Genomic DNA, 12,806 nt, shown 5'->3' with positions numbered 1-12,806 from the left:
GACTTGCCCTGGTCTATGGTCAGCATTTTGGAGCTTGAATTGGTCATCAGTGGGATGTTCTCTTGTTGTTTGGTTTTTTTGCCAGCCCTTCCCTGGTGCACTGAGTGTGGGCACTGCCAGTGAGTGATGTGGTTTTGGGATGCAGGCTGGGCAAAGGTGAGCAGGATGGCAGCAAGCATCTGACCTAGCCTGGTGTAGCCAGCTTGCTCATGGTGATGCTGGTGACATGGAGACACTGGAACAGGTTGTTCAGGGAAGCTGTGGATGCCCCATCCCTGGAAGTGTTCAAGGCCAGGTTGGATAGAGCTTTGAACAACCAGTTCTAGTTGGAGGTGTCCAACTCAGGTGTTTCTTGAGTGTATTTAGAACATGCTCTTGTCCAAGCTGTGTGTCTGGTAGATCCCATGCTCAGATCTCTTTTGTCTGTTCTTCCAACCCAGACTGTGCTTTCATGTGTAGTCAGTGGGTGTTACGGGACTCATAGCCCAGTGGGCACCTTCCTGCAGTCATGGTGCTGAGAGCTGGCAGTGTGAGGCCATGGGCTTGGAGCCCCTGTGCTGTGAGACAGGTGACAGAGAGAGACTCCTTTCATCTTTGAGTTGTGAAACATCCCTTTGCTGCTTCCCTATGTGACAGCCTGTGAATAAACGTCTTTAACCCCTTCAATATTTCATCTTTTTGTTTTTCCCTGTTTGGGCTTTACAGAGAAGGTACGGTGTGCTGGTGATCTATGGGCTGAGTTGGCTTTAATTTCTTATTCCAACTGGTTGGTTTTCATTCAGGGACAACTGAAGGAGGAAAATGGTTGGCCTGGGCTGTGGCAGTAGGTTGGAGGCAGGTGGCTGCGTTGATCAAAGTTGGAATTAGAGGTAGGGTTATGTACAAAGTGGAGAGAAGCAGGGCTGAAAAGGCTTTGTGTGTCAGCAGGTAATGGATGGTCATTAGGTGCCAGAGGTGGGGCAGGGCAGGCTTGGCTGAGCTGGGATGCGGGTGAAGCCGGGGGACGATTGCAGTTCCTGTGCTGAGCAAAAACATCATCATCTGCTTCAGCTCCTGCCTGGGATGTGGAAGCAAGGAGCTGGTGACAATGGAGAGAAGAGGGAGGTGGCCAGTCATGCCTGTCAGGGGGATAGAGGAGGAAAAGGTGGAGGTTCTGCGGTGAAAGGGAACTCCATCTTTACCATGCTTAGGGGAGGACAGAATCCTAGATCTGGGGGTAGAAGAGTCTCAGAGGTGAACAGGGCTGCAAAAGCCTCTCCTCCTCTCTTCTGTAGGTCTGGCAACCTACTGCCTGTCTGCAGCTGGGCCCAGGGACTTGCTGCTAGGTGCTAACACCCTAAAAAAAGTTTTGCTGCCTCCAGCTGGGTGCAGTGAGGCAAGCAGGCAGGCTGGAGAGCGCTGGCTTTGCTGCAGCACCAGCAGCCACCTTCCTGCCACCGGTTCCTCAGAAGCGTGCTCAGCCCTGGCTCTCACGGGGGATGATGCTGGGGTGTGCTCCCCAGGATGCATCCCTGGCATGAGTGGGCTGTGAGCCCGAGCAGCACCAGCAGAATCGATCGCCACAGCCCAGCCGTGTCCTTGGGGAAAGCCCGAGGACGAGCGACAACTGGAAAACAAATCTGCCGACCACCGGAGCCTGCTGTTGGCAGGGAGAAGAGCCTCTTCCTCCCGAGCTGCTGGCTGGCATGGCTCCAGGCACAGCCAGGCTCCTGTGTAGGTCACCCCTGTGCTCACTGCCAGTTTTCCCTATGTCCTTGTTGAGGAGGTGGAGGGGACACATTGGCTGAGGAGTGTGGGACTGTGTCTGCCAGGGAGCGCGTTCAGCCCACCCCACCGCTGCCTTTCTGCTCTCCGTGGATGTGTTTGGAGAGCATCACGGTTTGAGGGCCGTGATGGCACCCAGCCTGAGCTGTGAGCTCTTGCCTCTCCAAGAAAAAGGACACCCAGGAGGCCAAGCTCGTGCCTGCTGGAGAGGGAAGGGTGTCCTGCTGTTGCAGAGCACAGCAGCCAGCTGGTGTCCATCCCAGCTCCTTGGGGCTGGTGTCACACTGCTGACTCGCATGAGCCACAGCTGATCCCCCTCCTTTGCCCCCCCGCCTTGTTTTGCTTGCACGAAGACCTGTTTTACATATAATACAGTAATCAGGGCTTGACATAAATAGGCAAATGTTATTGTCTGCAGTGGGAATTGCACCTGCTGGCAAGAGCAATGAATGCAGCCTGTTATGCACTGGAGTCAATCATTTGCAATGAAGTACAACTACGTTTCTTGCTGTGTTCTTGGGAAAGTCTTTATCTCAGCAGCCATGAGCACACTGACAGATGTGCCATCATCATCACCTTTGCAGTCTGTCCTTACCTCAGGAGCCAGAGCAGCCTCTGTTCCTGCAGATGTAGCCAGCTCTCTCCAGAGGGCTGGAGAAGACTTAAGATATTCAGCTGAGAGATGTCCCTGGCTGCATTACAAATCCTCATGCCTAAGCACTGAAGCTGCACTTGGTGGGCAAGAAGCTCTCAGGATGCTTAGGACCCTGTGTGGATGCCTGGATCTGCAGAGCAGATGCCTCTTGTTGATGGACCTTGTTACAGGAAAGGTGGCAGTGGTCTTACTGGCTGAGCAGGTATGAGCAGTGGTGCTTTGGAGCAGAGGGACTTGCAAGACTGGCTTAGCTGTAGGCTGCTTGTTTGGAGTACAGACTTTCTGCATGATAAGATTTGTCCAACCATAATAAATAGAGGTTGTCTTGGTGCTGGAGCCTGGGCATAGGTTGGCTAAAGCTGCTCAGAACTTCTGCATCTACTGCTTAGGGGAGGGTTGGAAGAGGGGCAACCAGAGGAGGAGAAGCAGGACACACACACATACATTCTGACATAAATATTTGGATCCATTCGTTGTGGAGAGAAAAAGATGAGCACAAATCCTGAGGGAATGCCAAAGTGTGCAGGATGCTGCGTGTGCAGGTATTTCTGCTGGGCCAGCACTGAGGAGCAGGGAAGACATTGAGCTTAAGAGCATCAGCATTAGAGCAGGAACAGGCAGATTGTGGACTTAGCTTGCTGAGCTAAATGAAAACACTTGTTCACTCTGTGGTAGAAATTGCTATTTATTAGAAAAAAAATTCATAAATAAAGTAATTTAATGTTTTGATTTACATTTTGCAGCTTAAGAGCAGGGGAAAAAACCCAACCCAGTAGGATTTGTGTGTGAAACGGCACTAAGCCTTACTCATGGCTTTGTCTGCCACCTGACTGCAAACTGAGACTGTAGAGTTACCTTTGTCCTTCCAGTATGCAGCTCCCACCCCAAACAGCAGCCTGGACAGTGCTTAAGTAAATTCCCAGAGATCATGTGATTAACAAAGGAATAGAATTTCGACTAAAAATTGGACTGAAATTTGGAGGAAAAAAAATCAGGGAAGTTTAGCAGAAGGATATGTGCTCTCCATCACTGTTCGATATGGGGAGAATCCCCATCTTTCCCCCAGGTCCTGACCCAAGTGGCAGCAGCCCCTAGCACCCCTCCATCCCTGTCACCCCTCACCAGCAGGGCTTTGCTCCCTCCTGCCTTCCTCCAGCTTGGGCAAAGCCCAGGGCTAGTAAATAGCAAAGGGTTAGGAGGAACAGACAGTTCCCAGTAAGCGCATTCCGACTGCCACCAGTCACAGTCTGGTTCCCTAATAAAGACTCTGATAAGGAAGCTGGAATCCCTTTTAACTCCTGATCCATTCAGAGATAAGTCGGTTTAGACATAAACAAGTGCTTCTGTCACCGGCAGCTCTGAGAAATGCAGCTGTGAGACCTCTGGTTAGCCCCAGTGAGGTCCTGCCACTGCTCCTGGGGGAGTTACTGGGACAGCTGCATCCCCATCTGGAGGGAGAAAAGAGTGACTTACACTTCCTTCCTGGTAAAGGTTTTCTGCACAACACTGTTGGCTTTTCTGGGGAAAGGAGAGGGGGGAAGATGTAAAAATAAAGGATGATGTCTTTCAGCTGTTACCAGGTTTTGAGGTGAAGTGAAGTCACCTTCCTGGGCTGGTTTTCTCCATGGAGCCCTGTGAGATCATTTTTCACTCAATTCAGGAGAAACTAGAGCAGAACTGTGCTGAGAAAAGCATTTCTCTCAGGCCTCAGCTCTGCTTTGGAGGTGAGAGGAGGGTAAGGGCAGCTGGCCTGTCCTGCAGCTCAGCTCCTCTCCCTGTCTGGCAGCCCCAGGCTGCACCACGGGGCTGGTTGGTTGCAGGAGCAAAGAGAGCCCAGTCCCTAACACCAGCAGAGCTGGGGCAGCAGAAGCTGGCACTATTTGATTAAACCTTTCCCTGGGTTATTGCATCCTCCTTTCATGAGCCTGACTTTTTGGGTAGAGTTCCTGGCTTCTCGGTACTCCGATTAGACCAGGTTGCCTCAGGCTCGAGACAGCTCCCATTTGCATGGGTTTAAACCTCTCCAGTGTCACTGTGCTCTCTGATGTCTCCTACAGCTCTTCATCTGACAGGATCAGAACTCTCTTCTCAATGTTTTTGCTCTTCCTGCCACTCAGTCCCTCTGCCTTGGAGCCCATGTGCCCGTTCTCCCCTGGTGCTTTGTGCTCCATCTCCTGCATTGACTGCTGGGTGTAGTGCTGGTACGCGGGTGAGAAGTTGTGGATCGCATCCTGCACGATGTCCTGGGGGCTTATGGTCTCCTTCAGCCCACTCGAGATGCTCTGCATTGGGGCAAGGTTTGCTGAAAAACAGAGCAGGAGGGTGATTGGGTGATACTTTACCTTAGAAATTCAATTTCAGTGCCTGATTGTGGGACACATCACCTTCTGGTGCTGAGCACCAAAGTGAAGGAAGGCAACCCCAGCTCTATATTTCAAAGAGAATGGAACCTCTCCAGCAGCATGTGCTGTACTACCATAATCCCATAATTCTGCCCATCCACACCAAGGTCTCTTTTCGTATTCACTTGCTGTGGCTGGTGGGTGTCAGGAGGAAAGAGGGAGAAGGAACTCACGGAGCACAGGAGGAGACTCCTCTCACAGGTTTTAGAATCCCATTGGTAATGCTATAGGGAGAGGTCTCATTTTTTCACTGATGAAGGAAGGAATAAGAGAGGAAGTTACCTGTTGTATTTTCTTTCTTTTCTCTGTACACCTGGCAGGTGAATGCATAGCGCAGGGCAATGGAAGCAAAGAACATCTCAATGCAGATGATGAAGTTCTGGTAGCCAGCAGCTACTGTCCCAGCTCCCACCTCCTTCCCATCAATGATTTGAACTTCAGGGATCACCCCGCATTTCTCCAGGATTGCAAGCAGCGTCCCTGTGGAGGGGAAGGGAGAGAGATAAATCCTTGGATCAGGTGGAGCTAAGGAAGGAGAAGGGCTGGGTGTCTGTGGTGGGACTCACCTTGCCAGAAGGAGAGGAAGATGACTGCCTTGATGGTGATGAACTTGAGCACTGGCTTAAACGGGCGCAGCAGGTCCATGGTGGCAAAGTAGAAGAGGAAAAGTGCGTAAAGTGCCAGGCTGACAGAGAAGTTGTAGATGATGGTGATGTAGAGGTAACCACTTTGGACGCTGCAGGGGGAGAGAGAGAGAGAGAGCTGCTGCCCTGGGTTGTGAGATGAGAAGTGAGTGCAACCCAGGGGAAAAAAAATGGGGAGGGAGAAGTCTGTGGCATTGCCATGGGAGGGAGCACAGCCCAGAAGGAGAGGCAGGGAGAAAGGGGCGAACAGGAAGCCACTCTGAGCTTTGCTGGTGGGACCTCTTTTATTATGGCTCACAGGAATTTCATTCCTTTCTTATTTGGGGACAGCAAATCTCCATTCCCCAGCGTTTCAGGCTCACAGAACTCTCACTACCCATGGAGCAGCTCACCAAGGAAAGCTGGCAGGACACCCTGTCCTTTGTCATTGATCAGAGGCCACCCCAGGAACACCCTTCTCCCTCCCTAGCATCCTCACTTGAAGTCCCCGTCGTGGTACTTCCCAAATGCTTGCAGGATGATGGTGATGATGGCCATGAGGGGTTTCACGATGCAGAACTGCAGTGTGGCCTGCACAGAGGAGAGACACACTGCAACCTGGCCAGCAGGGACATCCCACCACCCTCCTGGCAGCCCCTGCCACCCTCCTTGGCCCCTCCATGCAAACCAACCCCTCTGCTCCTGGGACCCAGAGGAGGGAGCAGGTCTCCATCAGAGGTGGGGTGAAACATGAACCAGCTCAAGGGCTGCAGAGAGAAGGGAGCAGGGCTCCCGAAAGGCAGCTTCTGAAGGCGACATTGTGGGGGATGGCCAGGTTGCTTGGGGACAAGCTGGTGGCAGGATTCAGCTTGCAGCCCAGGCTTGGAGCATTAGAGCCAGTCCAGGCTAACCTGGGACTGGGCAGAGATGGCAATCTCAGCTCTGCAGTGGGAGGAGACCCTGACTCAGCAGTGAGTCAGAGACAAGGACAGGAGCGCAGTGCCCTGCTGCTGGCCAGGTGCCGGGAGGGAAAAAGAAACCCAGAAAGAGCATCTGAGGAGAGCAGTGACAAAGAGCCCTCTCGTCAGGGCAGTGGGGAAGGGACCTGCTGCCACCCCGGAGAGCCCTTGCCCCTGGCTGCAGAGGGGAGCAGAGCTGAGGTACCCACCTGCTTGCAGAAGCGCAGGAACCCAATGGAGTAGGACATGCCCTGAAGGCAGCAGGTCCCGTAAAAGCAGCTGGAGCTGGAAGCAGAAGCAGAGGAGATGCCATTAGGGCTGCTGGATGAGGAAAACGGGTGGAGGGTCGAGGTGGCAGGCTGGGACTTACACAATGGGCTTCCCACGGATCTCTGACATGATGGTGCTCTCCCCTCCGAGGTACTCGAAGCACAGGCTCAGGAAGCTGTAAATCACAAAAGCTGGCAAGGCAAGAGCAGACTGGATCAGCAGGGCTGATGGAGATCCAGAGGGAGGTGTGTGTTTTTAAATTTCACATTCCTTCCTGCTCAGGTGCCTTCTCACTCACCCCAGCACAGCGTCAGGATTTGGGACACCAGTGGCTGGGAGCCCAGCAAGAGGAGCATCAGGTGAAATCCATCTGACTTCCAAGTGGAGTCAGACACATCACACCATGTGCACAGGATGGGTTGCAGATGCAGCAGCTCCTCAGGGCACACACAGTCAGGTGTCCCATGGAGCTGCCCATGCACACCCAGACAAGCAGGGGCAGGCGTGCAATGGTCAGGGACTTTCTGCATCACACTCGTGACCCTCTGAGCCTGCAGGCAATGCAATGGCAGGGCACCAGCTCATGTCTGCCCCCCTTCCTGCTGGCGATGGAGGAGGAAGGGGAAAACCTCTGCAGGGAGGAAGGGAGAATGGGAAGTGAAAGAGGTGAAAATGTGTTACTTTGTGCAAGCCAGGACACTATAGAGATGTGAGCTGGGGAAAGGAGAGCCCTGCTTTACCATAAGCCTCCCTGCCAAGGAGATCCTGCCCTCACCTTCATAGCAGTCACGCACTGAGTCGAAGTAGACATAATACTGGTGGCTGCCAAGGAGGAGGAGGCTGAGCCAGGAGTCGAAGGCATAGACAGGCACGATGAAGAGGATGCGGATGATGTAGCGCTGCTCCTTGGGGATGGTGTAATTCCTCAGGTGTGTGTAGATCTGCAAAGTGTGCAGAGCTGTGGCTACCACTGGTCAAGAGATGCCCCCTGGCTGAGAGTCTGCTGGAAGCTCATTCCATGTGGACCTTCCTCCCAGGGGTGAGAACAGGGGTGGGAAAACCCACTGGCTTTCCACCACAGACCCATCACTGGGAACAGACATGTGAGACAGGCTCCAGCCCAGTCCCCAGGGCAATCCCTTCCACAAAAAAATGTGGAAATGGGGACCCTGTCCTTGGGCTGTGCAAGAAGCGTTCCCTCCTCCATGCCAAGCCCCCATGCAGCCCCATCCCAGTGCTCAGAGGCACCACCTTGACCCCAGGGCTGCCTTCAACAGCACAAATCCATGCAGCACTGGAGAACATGCCCACTGGCAGTACATTTCAAGGCAGCTGGAAGCACACAGCCCAAAGGCACAGACCCTGAGGTATCAGATGAGAAACCTCTAGGGGTGTTGCTTCCCTCTGGGCAGTGCTGATGCCCTGCAGACTCTCCAGGCTCTGGCAGCCAACCTGGGAGCATTTGGGCAAAGTCCACCTTCCTGAGCTGCCAGCACTTGGCACCTGATGGTGGAGACATCCCCTCCAGGCAGCAACAAGAGGAAATATTTGTCTGTAGGTGATTGATTCACAAAGAATCTGGTGACAATCAATACATTTGCCCTTGCATCAGTCCAAGCACTGAACTCCATCTCTGCTCCATCCTGTACCTGGTGGAAGGTGACAATGAGTGCCGACCACACGAAGATGCCGGAGATGACCTGTGCTGCTGTCGTGGTCAGGAAAAGTTGCTGGCCATCTTCAGAGTTGTTGTGGGTGGCTGTGAGCAGGACAAGGGCTGGGGATGTCGGGGCTGAGGCCAGCCTGGCCACCGTGACAGGCCCTGGACTGCCAGCCACCACAGGAGAGGACAAGGCACGTGTGGCATTACTCATCTGCAAGGAGGGAGAGGCAAGGGGAGTGGTGCAGGACTGAGGTAAGATGGCTAAGGTGAAGGTCCCAGCAGATTTCCCAGCCCACACAAGTGTGGACAAACCTCCTGTGAGATTTAACTCCCACCCAGAGTGTCCCTCACCCAAACCAGCCTGTTCACCATGGTTGGGGCTGCTCCTCCCAGTGAGGAAATGCAAATATCCTTCAACAGCTGACCCTCTTTTCTCTGAGGATGTATATGTGGTACTCATGTTGCCCAAAACACAGGCTTCCCCTCCTCAGACTATTTCCTTCTTGTTTTCTCAGGGGTTGTTAGACCACTTGAAAGGGAAAGACCTGTCTGCATTTGTACCCCTTGTGTGAGTTCACACTTGTGGATCAGAAATCTTTTCCACCAGAAACTAGAGATTTAAGCATATAAAATCATCCTGAATCAGGCACAAGGGATCAACCCTGCCATGCAGCTGCCTTTTGGGGCTGCTGAAGTGCTTTGGACCTAGCCACCAGGTCTGTCCTCCCTGAAGTTGGTCCTGTAGAATAGTTTGGGTTGGAAGGAACCTTGAAGATTATGTAGTTCCAACACACCTGTATGGGCAGGGGCACCTCCTACTAGACCAGGTTGCACCAAGCCTCATCCAGTCTCTCCTCAAGACTCTGAGTGTTCCCAGCACAGAGGGTGGCTGGGGCACGTGGGCATCATGTACTCTGTGGCTCCAGACAGCAAGGCCCAGCCTAATAATACACTTTTATTTATAGGGCAGCTTCATATCTCAAGGCCAGCAGATGCATAAGCTGCCATGTTTGGCCTCTCCTGCTCATCTGTGGAAAGGCTGCTTTTTCCCAAGTATAACAATAGCAGTACAAAAAACCAAAAAAACAAAAACCAAAAAACCAAAAATCCAAAACCAAACAACCAGCCACCTGTGAGCAGAGCTCTAACAATATAGATGCTTTGTTAATAAACAAAGCTTTTGGCTGCTGGGTAACTATCTCCTAGGGTAAAACTATAGGCGTGAATAGGTGAAGGGCAAGAAAATATCTGCCAGAGATAAAAGTGGTAGGGAATGACCTCGGTCCAATTAAGCACAGAAAACAAGACAAAGCAGGAGCTGACCCGGTGGCTTCCTCTCCTGCCCTCTCCCTGAACCCCAACCTCACAAGAGAGGAAACTCAGCTGGTGTCAGATCAACAGCCCTAAAAATACCTTCCCCCCCCCCCCCCCACCTCAGCCTGGCAGGAGTGGGTTTGTAAGCGGAGCTGTGCTGGAATCCAGCACTGTGCTGGCCCAGTCCCAGGAGCTCACCCCGTACCTGCACCCACCAGCCCGGGAATCGGAACCGGAGGTGTCCAGTGGGAGAGTGGGACCAGTAGTGTTACGGAGCCCGTGGGGAGCTGGGTTTTTTCTCCCTGCCACCATCCCGCAGCCTGGGCTTGATCAGCAGGAAGGAGGAACCCAAGGAGAGCCAGGGAGGGATCTGGATGTGGTCTTTGGACAGATGGCAGTAACACAGGACCTGCCTTGTAAACATTAACAGGAGGAGGGAGGTGACAGCCCAGCTGTGCTCCCTTCCCCAGCACTCCTCACTCTTTTGAGGGGCTGCCGTGCTGCTGGCTGGGGCCGTATGGATGGATTTCCCCCTGCCAGAGCATTATGATAGTGAAGGATGCGATCCAGCTTGCTTCCCAGGACATGGCAGAGAGCTGTGATCGTTGTTAAACTCATTTATTCTGTTTTCAACCCAGCGCCCTGACACAGATGCTTGGCCCAAGACATCCCAAGTCCCTGTTAGCTTTCCCAGCCATCGCAGCACAAGCACAGTGGCACCAGCCGCCGGTCCTGGCAGGCTCCCCTGCTTTGTCACACTCAGAACGTGGTGGAGCAAGTCATTAAAAACAAAAGCCTCGGTGCCACTCGGAGCCAGGGCTCCCAGCTCCAGAGGTAATTAGATCCCGGCTGTGCAAGGTAGCTGGGCAATTCAATGCAGCCAGAGGGCCATTTGCTTCCAAAACAAAGGCGGTGAGGAGACACAAAGAATAATCCTAGCTGCAAAATTCAGCTCCTAGACGGGACTGAGCCAGTGCCACATCCAGTCTGGCTGTTCTGAGACACCTTGCAGGTGCACAGTCGACCTGGGACATTCACTCCCTAGGCTATTACAGATGCTAAGTGAGTGCTGAGCAGAAAAGAAACCGAGCACTGACACCTGTGTTCAGGCAGGCCACCTGCAAACCGAGCTTTTTACTTCCCCAGGGATTTCCTCCTCCAGCCCCAAGCTGACAGAGCCTGCACTTCTAGCTCACACCACTCCCAGTGATCCAAAGGACATGAGGCAAATCCCCACGTTGGCACTCCCTGTGGGGCTGGGATGGCCGGAAAGGGAAGGTGACCCCCCCAGAGCCCCCACCAGTGCTTCTGTGGTGCTGGCTGTGCACACCAGTAAAGGGAGGGAAATCCCTGACCCCCCCACCTGGGGAAGGGGAGCATCAGGCTGAGCCCACCAGAGCAGCAGGCATTCTTTTCCACCTGACTGCTTCCAGATAAAGCTAGGACACAGGGATTATTTACCTGACCAACCTCTCCATACACCATCCTCATGCCACTCAGGAGGAAGGACCTACAACAGACAGCTCTAAATTGAGGTAGGGCAGCACCAAGCCCTCTTCCAAGCCGGTCTGGAGGAGCGAGCAACGCACTCTCAGGGCTCTCACACCCCTCTGCCTTCCCAGCATCTACTACGGGTGCTCAGGACCCACTGTTGGGGCAACCTCTGCTCTGTGTTGGATGCCCCTAGCTGCTGTATGACCCCTTCCAGGACCCCACTCACCCTGCGGGGCTCCTCCTGGAGCTGCTCTGGCTGCCATGCACCTGCGTCCGCATCCCCTGCGCCCTCCTCCACCCGCACCCGGGCAGACTCCTCCTCCGGGCACCCTCCCAGCCCTGCCCGCTGGCAACGGGCCCTGCCAGCACCCCAGCTGAGCCCAGGAGCTGGAGCAGCAGGTTGGGCTTTGCCTCCTGGGGAAAAGCTACAAAACTTACCTTTCCAGTCCACCGTGCTCAGGCACCCACGCCCGGAATGCAAACACAGATGGGAAGTCGCAGTGTAGCCTGAGACTGACATAGGTCCTGTGTCTGGGGGTGAGAGCTCTGCCTGGGTGATACAGGCAGTTTTCTTGCAAGTAGGAATAAATCCTTACCTAGAGGACAGTGCTGGCTAAAAGACAGGCAGCTTGTGGCAGAGGCAGACCTGTGCCTGTGTTTTTTGGGGCAGGCCTTTCCCTTAGCGTAATACAGAGCAGAAAGGAGCAAAGCCAAAGGGCTGATTACTTGTGGTCTGATTTATCACCCGTACAAAAGCAGGAAGATAACTTTGTCCTGGTTTCAAGCACCAAACAGGAGAGAGGTCCACATCCTTTCTTTACCCACCACCCTGCACAGACCTCGTGGCACATAAAACCAGGACACCAGGTGGTCACCTGGGGTAACACTCAGGTGTGCCACCAAATCACTATGGCTGAAGACATGATGTGATTTCTATGATTCTGTGATTTGCATTCAGCTTGCTAATTCATGTACAGTTTACACAAGTTGCTGGAGCTATGGACACCGTAGGAGCACCAGGATTTGTGAAACGCATTGAATTCTGAATTCTGTGCTGGGAAGAATCCTTACAAGCAAACTAGGACTGGCACTGGCAAATTCCACATCTCTCTCAGCTCTCATAGACATAACGGTGTAAAAGGGAAAATTTGGGAGTCCTGAGAGATGCAAATCTTTCATTCTTGGAAGCCCAGTTCAGCAAATTATTTTTAGATTAAATTTCTTGTCAAGGGCAGCTGCAAGCCTGCAGTGTTTGGATGTACTTAAAAAAAAAAAAGTTCATTTCTCATAAACCCTTAAATACTGTAAATAACCCTTACTTCAGAGAAGAGTCCTTTTGAAATGCATTTTCTGTTTCTCTACTTTTAGGGGATTTTTTTAGCAACAGAAATGACTCAACAACTGGATCTGTGTGGGGCAGGCACAGGCTCTATGCTGACACTGCTGATATCAATAGCTATTAACACAGCAGAAGTCTTCCCTGCTCAGACATGGCTTCTACTCAGTCAAGTTCATGATGTGAAATCACTTAAAAGTTTGCTACTTGGTGTTATTTGTTACAAAAAGAGGTAAAACTGAACATGTTTTCCAAGCGAATGGCAGAAGTTTGACTATTCAACTCATGTAAGTTCAATACTTTTTCCAAGAGAGAAGAAACACAGC

The 12,806-nt window shown here is 52.7% G+C and overlaps 1 protein-coding gene across 3 annotated transcripts; it reads right to left on the bottom strand.

Moving 5' to 3' along the window:
- Positions 1–3,087: 3,087 nt before the first annotated feature.
- On the bottom strand, positions 3,088–11,465 carry TMEM184A (transmembrane protein 184A). 3 transcript variants are annotated; one of them, XM_030460024.1, is made up of 9 exons: positions 11,371–11,465; positions 8,323–8,547; positions 7,449–7,614; positions 6,774–6,864; positions 6,613–6,688; positions 5,944–6,035; positions 5,388–5,557; positions 5,104–5,301; positions 3,088–4,721 (listed from the first exon to the last, which is right to left on the bottom strand). In XM_030460024.1, the coding sequence occupies exons 2-9, from the start codon at positions 8,545–8,547 to the stop codon at positions 4,471–4,473; spliced, it is 1,269 nt and encodes a 422-aa protein (XP_030315884.1). In that variant the 5' UTR covers positions 11,371–11,465; the 3' UTR covers positions 3,088–4,470. The 3 variants fall into 3 exon arrangements, with proteins under 3 accessions (XP_030315884.1, XP_008496777.1, XP_030315885.1); XM_008498555.2 differs by lacking the exon at positions 11,371–11,465 and adding an exon at positions 9,856–10,346; XM_030460025.1 differs by lacking the exons at positions 8,323–8,547; positions 11,371–11,465 and adding an exon at positions 6,972–7,304 and having other exon boundaries at positions 7,449–7,533.
- Positions 11,466–12,806: the final 1,341 nt, after the last annotated feature.

This window comes from Calypte anna, chromosome 14 (genome assembly GCF_003957555.1).
Source record: "Calypte anna isolate BGI_N300 chromosome 14, bCalAnn1_v1.p, whole genome shotgun sequence".
Taxonomy (NCBI): Eukaryota; Metazoa; Chordata; class Aves; order Apodiformes; family Trochilidae; genus Calypte; species Calypte anna.
Note: the sequence above shows the minus strand (reverse complement) of the source record. Positions and strands in the feature narration are given on the sequence as shown.

Bases quoted from the DNA above. Each gene is read 5' to 3' on its own strand.
- TMEM184A (XM_030460024.1), bottom strand. From the start codon at position 8,547: ATGAGTAATGCCACACGTGCCTTGTCCTCTCCTGTGGTGGCTGGCAGT. The intron at 7,615-8,322 runs GTACAGGATGGA...CACACTTTGCAG, and splicing joins TCATTGTCACCTTCCACCAG to ATCTACACACACCTGAGGAA. The intron at 6,689-6,773 runs GTAAGTCCCAGC...TTCTGCTTCCAG, and splicing joins ATCCGTGGGAAGCCCATTGT to CTCCAGCTGCTTTTACGGGA.